Genomic DNA, 16443 nt, shown 5'->3' with positions numbered 1-16443 from the left:
TAAGTTGTTGAGCAGATTTCCCCTCGGGAAAAAAGGTCAGCTATATTAATGTATTAAAAGTTCAACTGATGGAACCTTGACAACACACTTCACCTAAGTTGCTTAAATATATGACACTTGCAATTTACCTGCATATATTTTAAGTAAAGGGCCAATAATAATGGAATCTCATGCCACCATAGTTGCAAAAGATAATATGATATCTCACTTTATAAATCTGCACACTTTCAGTAATTGTTTTTTGTTCTCTAGACACATTTTGCGTTCTTCTACAGTGTCAAGCGTGACTCTGAAAACAATATTAATTAGTAGTTGTCTAATTCGTTCTGCAATCAATATATCTCTTTCTTAATTTAATATTCATAGGTGGAGGGTCATGCTAAAGGTCCCACCTCCCACATACCAATGGCAATTTCTTAACCTAACTCTATCAATAACCTCTTTATTAGGCATCTCCTCATTCATGCAGTAATTAAATTGGCCACCTTCCCTAGGACCTGTTTGGTTAATTTATAAGCTGAATTTTTTATTTTTTGTTTTTTGTTTTATTATTTTGATTTTTATTTTTGTTAGAAATCTCCTACATTACTATAGGAATCTTTCTCCTTCACTTCAAGGCTTCAACCCCTATGTTCTTAGCATCTAAGAAGGTGTTATTAGACCAACACGATCATTAACAGTTGACTTATTTGTTAAATCATCATATATAGTTATATACGGTCTTCTGAATTTTTATCTTTTTTTTTTTTAATTTTTTTATTTTAAAAATACGATAATGCTTTTCTTAACTTTTTTTTTTTTATATTTTATTTAAGTAAAATAAGTTAACGAATTTAAATTTTTCATACACACATAATACTTTATTTACTTATGTTCTAATTAAGAACTACTACACTAGGAGAATGCATCCAATATATGCATCTCCTCACTCACAAAATATGGATCCCACAATACACCCTCACTCCCTTTCTCTTATTTATTTATTTAATTTTTATATTTTCAAGGCGTTTCAAGTATTTTGCGTGGTCTTCATCAAGGTTGTCAACACCAAATTGACATAAATCACACGTAATTGGGTGAGAAATAAATATAGAACTCATTAAAGACGAATTGGCTTTACACAAACAACCTATCGGTTTTATGAGTAATTATAAGAAAGGATAGGTGTAATCTAAACACACAGTCACACACATACATGTATTAGTCATATATAGAATTCAACCCTACTACGTACGTGTCTATGATGTTTAAAATTATTTCATACAGTACGTATTATAATGTATGGCGAAAATCATCGATAGATCAGGTTTCTTATAGGCTTGTTGGACCTTATAAGATGGTCGTGCTAATATTTATATAGCCTCAAGTGCATTTTTTTCATATAATTATAATGTATTGGGTAGAAAAAAAGGAGTTAAATATGATTTTTGGGAACCCATAATATATATATATATAGATAAAAACAAACTCCATTTTCGACTTGTAAGTGGGAAGAATGAATATAGAAATAAATATAAAGATTATGATGAACATGGAGGCTAGACATTTTAGGGATCATAGGTGAAAAGTATGAAAAATAAGAATGACCTACTTATTAAACTAAAGACCAACTAGTGGAGTTGGTCTTTAGTTTAATAAGTTAGTGAAAGAAATAAAAAAAAATAAAAAAAAAATGAAGAAGGATGAAGACTAAATAATAGAGTTTTAGCAAAGAATGAATACATCTTCTTTCAATGAGAATGACTTTTATAGTCTTCTATAAGAGCATTAGTATCAGGCGTTAAAAAAAAAAAAAAACTATTTTGCACATCAAAAAGTTATTTTATCTATTTTAACACACCACTTTACAATATACCCTATATCACATATTCTATTTTGTTACAATTTTAATTAAATATTCTTTCTTTATTCTTTTTTTTTTTTATAATCAATTTTTTTTTCTTTTTTTGTTGTTCCCAAAGGCATTGAAGACATATTAAGGGAGAGAAAGTTAAAATAATATAAATTAATTCCAACAATCACGAAGAGTGAGAATGTTGGAATAAAAAAAATAACCAAATAATAATACAATTTCTGATCATCATACCGTGCTAAAATTAGAATTGCACTATAGCTTGTGCCTAATAATTATTTTGGCATTTGACACATCTCATATTGGTGGTTTTTTAGTGTTTGGCGTGTTAAATGTTAGAAATTTAGCATTTAACACACATGATACTAGTGCTCTAAGAGCATTCTCATCAGCTCTCTCATAAAAAATGCCATTTTGACATACCAAAAACCTACTTTATCATTTTAGCATATCATTTTACAACATACCATTTATCAGATGTTCTATACTGTAATTCTATACATTAAAATAATATTTACTACACATTAAAATAATATATTAAAATAATAGAGAGAGACATCTGATAGGAAGAGAGAGAAAAAACAAATTAAATAAGCCAAATAGTGTTTTGGCATGGTTGTCTGTACCGTCTCATATTTGAGACAGTACTGTAGCTATGTCTCAAATTTTTTGAGATTTGGAAGAGCTGATGAGGGATAGTTTTTGGTGTTTGGTGTGCCAAATGCCAAATATTTGGCATTTGGCACACCTGATGACAGTGCTCTAAGAGGTGGTGGGTGAAATCCTCTCCATGGAATTAGTTATGGGATTTGTTAATATTGCAATTCATGGGGTGACATGGAAAGAAACAAGAAAACTTTATTGAATTAGAGACACAAATGAAGTTGCAAGCTTTAAGATAATATTTCTCACACAAGAGTTTGCAAATGCTTTACAAGAAAATTTTTCTTTAGGGTACAAGCCTGCTCGAGTGAGACCACGATGCAATAATGCTCTCATCGTGGTCTCACTCGAGCAGGCTTGTAAAGTAATAAATAATGCTCTCATTTTTCATTTTAATAAATATCTAAAATTAAAATTTTTGTTGAACTACATTTTGATCCTTCAATAAAGGGGATAATTTCAATTTCTTCTATATACATAAATCATGCACGTTTCGTCTCTTAGTGTCCGTTTGACTTCAAATTCTTTTAGCTTTTAGTTTTTAGTTTTTATGTACAACTTTTTAAAACCTCGTTTTTTTTCATTTTTTCAAAGTACAATTATACTTTGGCACACTTTTAACAAAAAGATAAATAAGCTGATACCAAGCGCATACTTAACTTCTAAAATCAAGTTAATCTAATCCTTAATCAAGTCATCTTTTATGGATAAAACTAACTTGATTTTAAAGTTGAGAAACAAAATTGACAAAATTAATAATCAAAGGAGTAAAATTTGAAGGATAAAATTGATTCAATTAAGTAGAAACCGTGACAAAGGTACATTTACCAAAATTATAGTTTGGTTTAGTTCTACTACTGAGTTATGACCAATAAATGAAAAATAATTTCTCACTATATCCACTCTTTGCGTAAAAAAGGATAAATATTAAACGATGAGGTGTTTTTTTTTGACTGAACGATGAGGTGTTTCATACCATGAACTTGTGATGTGAGTTACATTTACCTATAAAAAGAGTTTCTATAAATATAAATTCAACTTATTTGTGAAGAATAATGTTACATATTTAACAAATTTACAACAAATCTTAATCTGGCCCACGACTGACTACGTAGGACTTATTACGAAATTTTTGTAACGAATAATGTTATAAACAGTTTGCAAAAACAGCATTACCTTTTGAAAATTACTTTTAAGTCAAAAGAAAAAAAAAAGTTGGAGTACCTACGGAAATAGCAGCCCATGATTTGAATTGAGTTGGGCGTAGTGGGACATTTTGGTAATAAATGAGAAAAGCATGGGCGATCTTATACCGTTATAGATAGAGACAAAATCCACCACACACTGACACACATCGAATTAGTTATTCGCCTCTATAAAAACTGGAATACTATTACTCTCTCTTCCATGTCTCAACAGAAAGAAAGAAAGAAATTAGAAATGAGAAGGAAAGCTACACAGGATGGCAGTATTCGTGATTACTCGCAACCCTAAGCCCAGATTTCAACAACAACAACAACAACAACAAATAACATCATAGTGTTTTAGTGTCTCTCATATACGGATGAAGTTTCTATTGTGTTGGGGGGTCATGCGCCCTGACAGGGTGGTGAAAAGTGAGGTTGAGGAGGAGCAGCAGGAGGAGGAGGAGGAAGGGGAGACTACGAGGCTGGCGCCGCTGTTTCCGGCTCCGAGGCGGAGGAGGGTGCGGCGAGCCTCGGCGGGTGAGGCGGACTGGAAGCCGAGTCTTAGCGCGATATCGGAGGACATGGTGATGATAGAAAAGAAGAAGAAAAAGGAAGAGGAGGAGGAGAAGAGGGCGAGTTCTGAAAGGGTCGCCAACTCCAAGAGGAAGACCAGTACTGCTCAGTCTCGAGCCCGTGTTCTCGTTCGTAGCTATAGCGATGACTACGAGTATGTTTCCAAACTTCACGACTTACAAACTATTTTACAATAAACAGTGGACGATGATGTATCATTGTAAAAATGTTTTAAAAGAGTTTGGCTTTAACTTTAATTCTATTTTTTTAATTAATTTTTTTTTTTTGAAATTTTCGTGATTTTATTATATAAACAAACAAATATCTTGACTTAATAAAAAAAATTATATATATAATAGGTGTGGATAATTACAAACAATATTTTTTTAATAGGATAAAAGGTCAAAGACACCCAATTTTAGGGTTAAAGTTTTGTTGTTATAACTTATTAATACAGATGGTATAATCTCAAATCCTAATTGTCTTTTCTTATTCAACTATGAGAGATTTTACCGGTTGGATTAATTGTAATTTACTAATTATAAACAAGATTTAGTTATATTTTATTGATCATTAATTTTTATGGATTGGAGTTTATATATATATATATATATAAATATTACAATCTGGATAAAGAGAACTCATGCCTTATTGAAAAAGAATTTTTGAAATTGCGATTTTTAAATACTAAAATCTTAGACATGGTTGGTGATGATTGGTTAAATTGGATATAATTTTTTGGTGGAAAAATTTTCAGGAGAAGTCACATGCCGACGATTATTCCAACATTTACTCCGGCACCATTCATGTTCTGAATCTTCTGATGGCGTTCACCTGAGCTTTCTCGTTATACGGGAGTGTACATAAGTTAATCGTATTTTATGAATCCAAGTGCAAATTCTGGAAATAAATGCTATTATTATTTAATAGTAGTGCTTTAAACCAGTTTTTGCATTTTATAAAATGCGGTAGTCTTCAACAGAAATACATTTATATGATAGCAATTTTTATGCGAATAATTATTAGTGAAAGAATGTGTTATATTTAAATAAAACTTATCAACCTTAAGGGATTGATTCGATGGTTCTTAAGATTTTTTGAGATCTTATGGGATTATACATACTGTTAATAGTTAGGTGTTCGAAGGCTTTTGAATACTCATGTTAGCCATAGATCAATTTTATCATGTATATATATGGCAAATGATTTTTTATATGTGCTCTTACTATCTATTTTTTAGTATGGATTTGATGTTCAGGCTTGTAGGATTTTCTTTATCAGTCAAAATCTTTGTACCTCAATTGATTAACATCTCCCAATATATGTAAACTGAGACATTTAGAGCATAATTAGTAGGCTGTAAGATCTTCTATTAGTAAGAAATCCCCTTCGAAGTAATTTAAAGACCACCACTAGTAATTTGTTCTACAACAACACCAACCATTTCAATCGGTGTCCAGTAACAAAACAAATCAAATGGTGGAATTTTCCCTTCACTAGAAATAATACTCCCATAGCCAAAGATGGTCACCTGTGGTCTCAAAATTGCCATTCCTTGTGAATCTCATTTTGGCGTCGTTCTCTTTGCTGGAGTCAGATCTTTGTTGTGCACAAACCCAAAGAGTTTGTCGACATAAGGTCGTCGGAGGCTGGCCATTTTGTGGCTTGGTGGTGAAGGGGTAACTGGCGGAGAGGTCAATTTTATCACCTCCGATGAAAGGGTTCCAAAGCCGCCTCCCAATTGAGAACTTAACATGGCAGGGTTTTTTTTTTTTTTTAATTGGACCGAAAAGGAAAAATAAAATAAAATTAGGGTTAAAATGATTTTAATACGTCCGTGCTAATGTGGATTAAATGACCACATGGATAAGTTTAATTGAGACCTAAGGTACTATACCGCTTTGCCCTAATTACATTTTCTTTTTCTTATATAATATATTAAAATTTCAGATTTATAAATTATGTCAACAACAAAAACAAGTTTCTTAACAATAATTTTTTATTTCTTTTCATTGTTCTTTTACTACCATAACTTGGCTTATGGTTTTTCTTTCCAACACTCATTAATTAAAATTATTAAGATAATTTTATTGAAATGAATCTCTATTACTAAATTTAAAAAATTATTCTAGATGAAATGCCATCAGACCCATCACTAAATTTTTAAAGAAATTTAATAAATGTTTATGTGGGGGAGTAGATTGAATTTGTGCTGAAGACCTTAAAATGAAGAAAACGTTCCACAAAGCCCGACCCATGGAATGGGTCTAGCCCATGTGCAAAATGTTCCACAAAGCCCTACCCATGGAATGGGTCTGGCCCATGTGCCAGCATGAGATGATTGCCCCCACCCCCTGGTCGAGAAGAGGTCATTTGGGCTCATTATTGAGGTAATCCGAGAAACCCATCTTCCCGAGAAAACATAGCACTATTGAGAAGTGGTTATTTGCTTAATTGAGAACACTCTTTTTCACCTACTTTCTTGGAAAACACGTCAAAGAAAAAGTAGAGTCCAATGTAACAGTCACCTCTGTATTAATGAACTCTTCTTATCTAATGTTAGTCACATTGAATGCTGAATGACTGGTCTGAACATTGAAAACACCCCTAAAAGTCTATCTTTATAATCAAGAAGTGGTAGAAGAAGGTGCTCATGAGAGAAGTATCCCCCTAAATTCAACTAATAGCAGGACAACTAGAAGAGGAGAACAACAAGAGAGTAGATCCAGAAAAATTGAGGGAAGAATAAGAGAGAGAAAGTAAGAAGAGTCTTTACTTGTATTTTTCCTTTAGAATTTTTGTATGTACCTCGGGAAAACGCTTTTCCACTCATATAAAGTCGTAATTCAGTGATATTTGTCTCCAACTATCTTTTTGATCTTCTCATTGTAGATTTCTACCTCTCATTCCTATGAAATTAGTTGTGTTGATCTTAAACGTGAGACTAGTTCTTTGGTTTTTATGTTTTTGACCCCCACAGTTTCATTTAATTTTTTTACACTCTTTTATTAATTAATCGGGCATACTTCGAGTTATGCAGTATTCTTCATAAACCAATTAAACGATATACAATTAACCAAGTCATCTGTTTAATTACGATTTATTTTATTATATAGCTTATCAAAAACAACAAATCCTAGTTTTTGAAAGTGAAAGAACTAAGAACAAGTCTGAACTCAAAACAATCTTTGGTAAAATTGCATTGACCACACTCATGGTTCTTTCCCACAAACCCAAATAGTCTTGTCTTGTTTTTCCTTCATTATTCTAAATTCTAATACTGCAGATAGATAGGGCCTAAAATGCGTATATACAAAGATTGATTCATATGGAACAAGGTCTTCATGACATTGCATTGCTGATGCAAAAATCGCAAGTGACCGGTGATAGGATTTCTGGCCATGTTTCATGCTGTCTAATGGTCCATCATCTACCTTTTCTTTTAAGAATGTAAAAACATTTATAAATGACAATGACTTGATGAGTCAGAATTGATTAGGTTGGGGGTGACAAAGTAAGAATCTTGTAACTGGAAATTTTTAAAGAAAAAGAATAAAAGAGACTCGAAATAAAATCCGATAAGCCCATGAATATTATATTGGACCCAATTTGCATTGAAAAGTAAAAGAAAATCTTTTATAGTATCCCATATAATAATGTAGGACTATGATCGTGGTCTTTAGTGGTGGTTTGCTAATTGGAAGAGTTCAATTATTGTGGCAAATCTAGTGGGTACTGGGGGGGGTAAAGTTTCATTGTAGCAATTGACAAGTTTCTGCATTCTTTTGCTTCCTAATGTACGTTAACTGTGGGGACTGAGGATAATTGAGAAATTAAGTGAACTCTTGTAAAACTCAAATGGGATTGGATTTTGTGTTGAATATTATAGTGGATAATGCTAGTTAGTGTTGCATATTACAAAGTACAAATTAGTGTGTTTTTCCGTGTAGCCCAGCTGGGTCAGCTCAAATAAAGTGACTTTGAATCACATATGACGTAAATTGTTGCACCCTCAGCAGTAGCTATTGGAAGTGGAATAAGACTCCCCCAAAAAACAGAACCACCAAACAATTATAAATTGTTTGTACTAGGTGTTGTCCTAGTGGGATAAGGTATAGTTTCGTGTTTTCTCCATTGACCCGTGGTAGGATTGATCACTGATTCGATTGAACACGTGTTTATTATTACATTTTTTTCAGATAAGAAATTGCACATATGAGTGGCAGGCTTATGCAGCGCAGAGCAGGGGTTGTGGTTGTTGATGTTGTTTTTTTTTTTTTTTTTCCTCTTCTTGAGAGTTAGAGGTGAGGAATTTGAACCTGAACGTTACTATTGAAAATACTAGAGTGAACTATAAGTTTTTTGGCGGGTTATGGTAATTTGGTTCAGTGCAATGTGCACAACGTTAGGCCATGTGATTCTTGAAATCGGACAAAATGGACCACAGTCTGTCACAGAATTAGGTTTAACTTTAAGAATAGCCCAAGAGAATAACAGGATTAGTATCGTGCTTGGTCCAGCAAGCAACATGTCCAAAGCCATTCTCAGCCTATAGCAAATTAGCAATTGGTTGCTTACTGCCTTATTTTTAGTCTCCGTTTGAGATAGCCTAAAATCATTAGTTTATATATATATATATATATATTTTTTTTTTCTTTGAGAAACAAAATTACAAAATCATTAGTTTATTTGGTTTTGAAAGAACTAGATTAAAAAAAAAATAGTCGTACTGAGAAAAAGGGTAAGGTTTTAGAAAGTCGAATGTGATTTTTTTTTTTTTTTTTTGGGTGCCAAGGAAAAGTTGAATATGACTCTCAGAAAATAAAACCAACTTATAATCTAAACCTATCAAATTTTGTCTTTCATGTACAGCTCAGAAGAAAACCAGTAAACCTTGCCATGGGGTCTAACTTCCATTAACCAATTCTTCATTCTGGTTCTTTCAAATTCACCAAAAATCAACTATGTTCTTTGGTAAAATGGCAAAAATGGTTGAAGTTAGAACCATGAATCAACAGGACCATAATGCTAGCCTGAACCAGCTTTGGGGGGCATGAAAAGGTAATCCCAAGTTGCATTTGATAGATTTCTCATTAGAATTATGTGGATGCTGATAAATATGCGTTTTAATAGTTTTTCGGAATCTGATTAAATTATTTTCTGTAAATATTTTTGCAAAATCAAGGCTTTGAAAAGATGCCTGTATCCAATACTACATTGCATTATAAAAATATTCTGAAGTTCTAAATATATTGCAAGAAGTGCAGCAAGTGCTTTTACTAGGCTTGAGAATTAATAGGAGTGAATGCTTGAAAGAAGGTTGCCTATAATCAATGCTAACATTCATGGGGTACCCCTATAATATGTGCATGAATTTCTTTCTCAAAAAAAAAAAAAAAGGTTGCATGAATTGTATTGAATCATCACCTGCATTTGCTTATATTATATTGGTGACTGGATGTCTGATTTGTGAAAGACTAGCCTCATGTTTGTTCTTTGATTTTTGGTTGGATAATTAAGACATGATTGCAGCTTCAGTTACCATGTGATAGCCGTTAAATTGCTGCCCTGCCTCTCCAAGTAGAGGAACTTTGCTGTAGAATGCTTATCAACACTCATGGTTAATGTTAAAGATACTATATCTTTTCTTATTAATGTATCTCATCATCTCCTTCATTAATGTATACCCTAATCTTTATATCTACCAGTTTAGGATTCATTGTAACACAAAAAATATATAGAAATATCAAGTAAAAATGTAACCTCTAAGGCTTTACACAATATCGTAGGCTCACAAGCCAAACTAGTAATTCTCTTCGTGTTCTTTCTCTTATGCTTTCACTCTACAATTTTCCTACATCTACTTTATCTTTCTACAAATTTTTTTTTTTATATTTCATCTTTCATTTCAAGAGTTAGGTATGTGAAACACGCTATATTACACACACACACACAAAAAACCTATCATTAGAAGCTTACATGCATATTCTGATGAACGTAGAAGTACAAAAAAAGAAGCAAAAAGTACACACACGGTGAACATCTTCACACAACTCTGCAAGCACTTTCTCCATCCTCCATTCCTCCCATAGTGTCATACAATGGCTTATGTAATGTCTCTGGCAGGTAAAAGGCAAGTATCCCTCCCAAAGTCCCACACACTCCAAACACTACAAATGGCAACCCACCACCCAAAACCACAACAAATGGTGCTAATATTGCTCCCATTTGCGCTGCCTGTGTTGCACATCCTAGTGCTGCATTTCTAACCACTGTTGGAAACAGTTCAGCTGTATAAATAAACAACAAGTTGTAAGTCCCAGCCATCCCAAAAATTCCCAAAATCCCACAGGCCATCCTCACTATCTTCCATATTCCAACACTGGTCATTAAGCTTCCCAAAAAGCAGAAAAATCCACTAAACCATAATGTCCCTATTGCCAATGGCTTCCTGCCAAACTTGTCCAACAAAACTGCCGTGATTGTAAAAGCTGGCATTTCAGCCACTGCATTAAGGAGCACGTTGAGGTAAAGGTTGGTTTTAAGGTTGACAACATTTAGGCTAAGACCATAGTATACAACCGAGCACAAGAAGTTAATGGCCACAGCTAGAACTAGACGGGTACGAGTGATTGGTGATCGAACAACATCTATGAGAGAACCACTTATTGCTTCTTTAATTTCCAATTGCTCCTTGCAAGGCTGTTCATAGTTTGAATCTTTATTTGTTTCTTCATCAAGTGCCAACACAACTCCATCAGGAAGGTGTTTTCCATTGGTTTTAGCTATGTTGTGCATAAGTGTCATGGCTTCCTTTACTTTTCCTCGAACAAGGTACCATCTTGGAGACTCAGAGATAAAAGGAAGGACAATGACAAGAAAGAGAAGGGAGGGAATGGAAGAAGCGATATAAAGGGTACGCCATGACCGGAAAATATAGGCTATGCCAGAGAGTAATGCAATTCCGGTTGAGAAGAAGTAGAATGTGGACATACCAGCAACGCCGCGCTTTGTGGGGCCAACAGGTTCGGTGGCAAGGACGAAAGCACAAAGGCCAACACCGCCTGTGCTGAAACCAGTTAGTACGCGAAGTAGGACATAAGTCCAGTAGTCTGGGGAAAATGCTGTCAAGCAACCAAAGAGAGCGTTTAAGATACAAACTACTGTTAGGGAGCCTTTTCTTCCTAATTTGGAGTCTGAGAGATGACCAAATATTCCGGCACCTGAAAATAGAATATAAATATGTTAGCCATGATTTTAATTGAATTATCTTAAGACAAATTCAAGCAATAATCGGGCCAAATAATTGGGTTCTAACTCGTGGATGGGGGCTAATGCCTAATACACATACAAGAATGTTTATACGTACAAACATGCAAAGAACCTATACGTGTTAGTTTCTTTTATGAATCTTGTGGGGGGCCCTTTTTTTTTTTTTTTTTTCAATAGCAAGAGTTTCATTCAATGTCCTAATGTCCCATATATGATCTATTGCTAGCATTTTTTTGGATCCAGCCTGCACAAAGAGTCATTATTGTCCTAGCATAATACAAAGGGGCTAAAAGAATTTGTGGTTTTGTGAGGCATTTGATAAAGCAAAATCAAAAAGTTCAAATAATCTTTTTAAATGGAGGACCATCATATGTTCTTGATGAGAAGCAAACCCAAATATCTATCAACTTTTTCTTTTTGGTAGGAAACAAAGCCATATCAACAATCTAGCCAATAATTTATATATATGACCAAGTCTGATGCTTGGTGAAAAATCCTGCAATTCAATTTCATTCAAATAGTTGGGGTGCCCCGCGAAAAGTGCAACTCAAATTTGGTCCCAGACTTAAATCCAAGATAAAACCTCGGTACAAAAGTTCAATAACAAGATAGTGTGGGCATATTTTCATGGCTGAAAAGGACTTATAGATCAATTTCATTCAAAAAGTTGGGATGCCCTGTGAACGTCCAACTCAAATTTGGTCCCAGACTTAAATCCATGATAAAACCTCTTTACAAAATTCCAATAACAATATAGTGTGGGCACATTCCTTGGCTGAAAAGGAATTATATTGCCTCACTCTTTTAAGATGAAGCCACAAACAAATGGTAAGCTTTATCCTAAATTGGAACAGAAGTTATCATCAAATTTATTTAGTTACTTTCAGTATGGATATGATGAAAAGTAGTGGCAAAAGGAAAAGCAGAAAAGTGCTGGAGACTAACGACCTGCAGAGACAAAGTCCATACTGGTGGAGGCATAAACTATCACAGCAAGGCTACTTTCAGTCTCAGCTAGAGAAAATGTATGGAGGCGCATAAGCAATTAAAATAACAATAACAATGACTTTAGTGATCATTTATCCACATATTCGTTGTTTATGCGCTTTAACATAAGTGATTTATCTCATTTGTTCTTTCTACCATTTTATCCTTGAAATGAGCACAGCTAAAAGAGTCCTCCTAGTGCCACATAAAGTGGCACAAGACTTATTCAAGCTAAAAAGACAACATAAAAAAGTCATGGGGGCTTTTCACATGTGATATTTTAAGTTCTTTTTTTTTTTTTTTTTGGGTAAAAGTGATATTTAAAGTTCACATGTGAAAAGACAGGCAAATTTTCATGGGGCTCAAACACATTTTGGCCCATGCTGCGGAACACAGTAGTGGTTGTCACCACCTTTTTTGACATTCAAATAAGGGTGAGGTTTGGGTATAGTGTCTAATTGCACAAGTTAAGATTATAATACATGTCCACTTTTGAATATATGTCATTATCTTTAACGGGTTCAGTACATTACATGCACTGGACTTAAGCCTCACCCTTCAAATAACATATAGTATACAAGATTAAAGAACATGAAACTACAAATAATGGACATAAATTCCTGCAAATATTCATGCCTGGTGTTGAAATTTTGACAATGAAATTTATAGGGAAAGTTAAGGTAATAGGATAGAGGCTCCGAGAAATATAAATGCAAACAGGCAAGAATACAGTTCCTGGAGGTTTGTCAATAGCCACACTCTGCAAAATTATCTACCAGATACAAAAAGCCTTACTCCTTATCCACAACTATGGAAATTCAAACCACATTGATTATAATATAAGGTATTATTACTATGTCTTTTGTGTAGCAGAACACGAGCTATCTACCGTCTAGAGGTCATTTCTTATTCAATATTCTTTAGGTAAAGGGACAGATGCTAAGACTATAGGCATACCGACAACAAATTCAATAAATATTTTTCTATAAGTTCTAGCTTTATCCAAAAGAACAGGATCTTTCCCCCCCGCCCTCTTCAGTCATGCGTATCACTTTCCTTGATCTCCTAAAATACGCGTCTGTCCTACCATATCTTTTGACTTTGTATTTTAGTTGCTTTTGTTTTTATCATCATTATTGCTATTGATTAAGCAATTCTTTGAAATTTCATATGTATGAAATCATTAACCAAAGCTTTATTCTAACAAATAGCTAGCACTAAACACATCTGATGATAAGGTAGTTACAATACTTTATGTGCACCAAACACCTTTTTCTTCTTGATAGTGAATACGATCTGAATTCCATAAATGAAACCAAACCTCATTATCTCTTATAAATTCCCAAAAGGCAAAATAATTTGCCAACTAATTTTCCATTAAAAAAAAAAAAAAAAACTGCCAACTGGTGATGGTGATTATTCGTAACTCAACTTGGTACCACTCAATTAGCAGCATAAAAAAACATTAAAACCTTAGCCGCATGTTCTGACTAACTATACTAAGTTAAAAACAACAATAAAAGGCCATAGATTCCATTTCCGCATTGATATGCGTGTGCAAGAACGTGAACTCACTTAATTATGCAGAACAAGACAATCTATACCCTTTTCCCATTTCTTTCTTTATATTATCTTTTTCCTCTAGTTAGCCATTTATTAATAATACACACAAAACACAACTATTATAATATACTGTTCATGCATCTAAATCAAATCCCATCTAGCATGCACTTAACATGTCACAAAACAAAAACACACACAATCAATCGTTATCACACTTGCTGGTCAAAAACGGAACTTTTTCCTCTGCAATTAAACCCATTCACAAACTATAAAAAAATAAAAATAAAAGAACCCTACCCACAAAAATCTAAGTGGCTGGACATATTTTCACGTGGCTCACAACTAATACTGTTTTATTCTTTAACACTCACACTTGTTACTGCAACTTGTTTGAAAAACCATTGTATTATTCTTTAAAATTTTAAAGCAGTGATTAATATTAACAAAATAAGAGAGAAGTGGAAAAAACTGACCTATCATGCAGCCGCCAAAAAAGAAGGCTTGGGCGAGCCCAACTCTATACTTGTATCCACAAACCAAACCCCACTCCGAAATAGTCGAGCTAGACGAGCCGCCGGTCCACTCCCACGAGCCCGGTTCGAACCCACAAACGGTCTTTGCCGTGGCATCGCAACCCGACCCAGAAACGCAGCTCCAACCGGGTTCACGGTCCGCAAAGATCATGACCATGGTGTGGAAAGCCTCCAGAGCCCAAGCGAGGCTCGTCAACACGAAGTGCTTCAATTGCCACCACCCAAACTCGCCGCAATACATCCGGAGCATCTCGTCGATGCAGAGCTTCTCGGGTTCTGATGATTTCTTACCCGGCTCCAGAAGTGGCGATCGGAGCTCCGAGTTCACGTCCCTGGGATCAGATGAGGCTGTCGTGTCCGCCATTTCTACTGTGGTACTTTGTTGTTTCTTCGGACTATTAATATATATACACTTGTGGTGGTGGTGGCTTATTGAATTTAGATTGGACACGTGGAGGTATTACAGTATTAGAGCCGTTGGATTTGGGGCAAGATTAGATTAGACGTTGATTGGCATGGTTTAAAGGTTAAAGGTGAAAGAGGAATGTTCTTGGAATCTATTGGTTTTGGGAGGCTACATTGAGACTTGGAATTTCTAAAGTAAATTGTGTTTCCACGTTGGTGGGACTCTTGTCATCATCTTCTTTTTTTGATGAATTTGTCATCATCTTCTTAGGTATTTTATACTGGCTCTACTATATTTTCTCCTGGACTTTTGACACTTTGCCACACGTTGTTTCAAACTAGCTTTATCCATTTCTCAAAAAAAAAAAAAAAAAAAACCTAGCTTTATCCCATTTTTATTTATTATTATTATTTTTTTGGTTACTGGTGGTAAGTAACCACTTTTAAACCTTTTATCTCTCAAGCATGCCCTATCATTTCAATTAAAAATAAAAAGGTATAGCGTAAACTACATCCCTCAAAACTTATGTTTTGAAATTGTAAGGAGGGTGTTTGGTTGGTAAGTTCAAACACATTTTTGAGTATTTTAAATAACATTACATATATTATCACATACTTTTTCATCCGTACATATAATAAAAACATCCAAATAATATTACTTAAACTTCTTTACCAAATAGGCCTACACCCTATAATTTTAAAATTTAAATTTTATTCACTGAAGTTATATATATATTTTTATATCAATAGTCTTTATGTTCATGTTTTTATTTTATTTTATTTTTATATTAAGTGCTACTACATAAACCTGGCACAAGTTTTTAGTTTATCCAATATAATGATATCACGTTACTTTCACTATGTCAAGTCCTTTTTGTAGTCTGATTTTTTTTTTAAATAATTAATAATTTTAATAATTTAAAGTTTTTTTAGGTTACGAAAATGTCTTTAGAAGAACTAATCACGAGTAGCAAATTTATGTGGTTCTTAATGAGAAATATGGATGGAGGAATTATGGATGCAAACAGAATATACTTCACAAGATAAATCCAAATTTTGAAACTTTAGATGTAAAATCTAAAGATTCTCAAACTTGAGCTATGTAATCTGCACTTTAACAAAAATAAAAATAAAATAAAAATCTCTCAATCATGCAATCCATTTTCTTAGATGGTAATCTACCCGCAGCTAGAACCCATGCTCGATCTCTGCCTGCTTTTCTAAGCCAGGCTTAGGATGTATTGACTCGCCCGAATGATGTGGTGGTCTTGCTCTCTAGTCTCCATTTATTAACCGGCTTAATTGTAATTTATATAATTAAAGTTTGAATTATTTTAAATTTGTCTTCCAAAGTTTTAAGTTTTAGATTCATACCCTTGACCACTTCCATTAGTGTGTGTAAAATAGG

The 16443-nt window shown here is 33.8% G+C and overlaps 2 protein-coding genes across 2 annotated transcripts; one reads left to right on the top strand and one right to left on the bottom strand.

Moving 5' to 3' along the window:
- The first annotated feature begins 3923 nt into the window (after positions 1 to 3923).
- LOC126694775 (uncharacterized) lies at positions 3924 to 5490 on the top strand. Its single transcript, XM_050391270.1, has 2 exons — positions 3924 to 4429; positions 5033 to 5490. The coding sequence occupies exons 1-2, from the start codon at positions 4080 to 4082 to the stop codon at positions 5088 to 5090; spliced, it is 408 nt and encodes a 135-aa protein (XP_050247227.1). The 5' UTR covers positions 3924 to 4079; the 3' UTR covers positions 5091 to 5490.
- A 4749-nt stretch (positions 5491 to 10239) lies between these two features.
- Positions 10240 to 15275, bottom strand: LOC126694774 (organic cation/carnitine transporter 4). Its single transcript, XM_050391269.1, has 2 exons — positions 14571 to 15275; positions 10240 to 11498 (listed from the first exon to the last, which is right to left on the bottom strand). The coding sequence occupies exons 1-2, from the start codon at positions 14992 to 14994 to the stop codon at positions 10321 to 10323; spliced, it is 1602 nt and encodes a 533-aa protein (XP_050247226.1). The 5' UTR covers positions 14995 to 15275; the 3' UTR covers positions 10240 to 10320.
- Positions 15276 to 16443: the final 1168 nt, after the last annotated feature.

The sequence above is a fragment of the Quercus robur genome, chromosome 8, assembly GCF_932294415.1.
Source record: "Quercus robur chromosome 8, dhQueRobu3.1, whole genome shotgun sequence".
NCBI lineage: Eukaryota > Viridiplantae > Streptophyta > Magnoliopsida > Fagales > Fagaceae > Quercus > Quercus robur.
The sequence above is the reverse complement of the archived record's forward strand: the minus strand, read 5'-3'. Positions and strand labels throughout refer to the sequence as shown.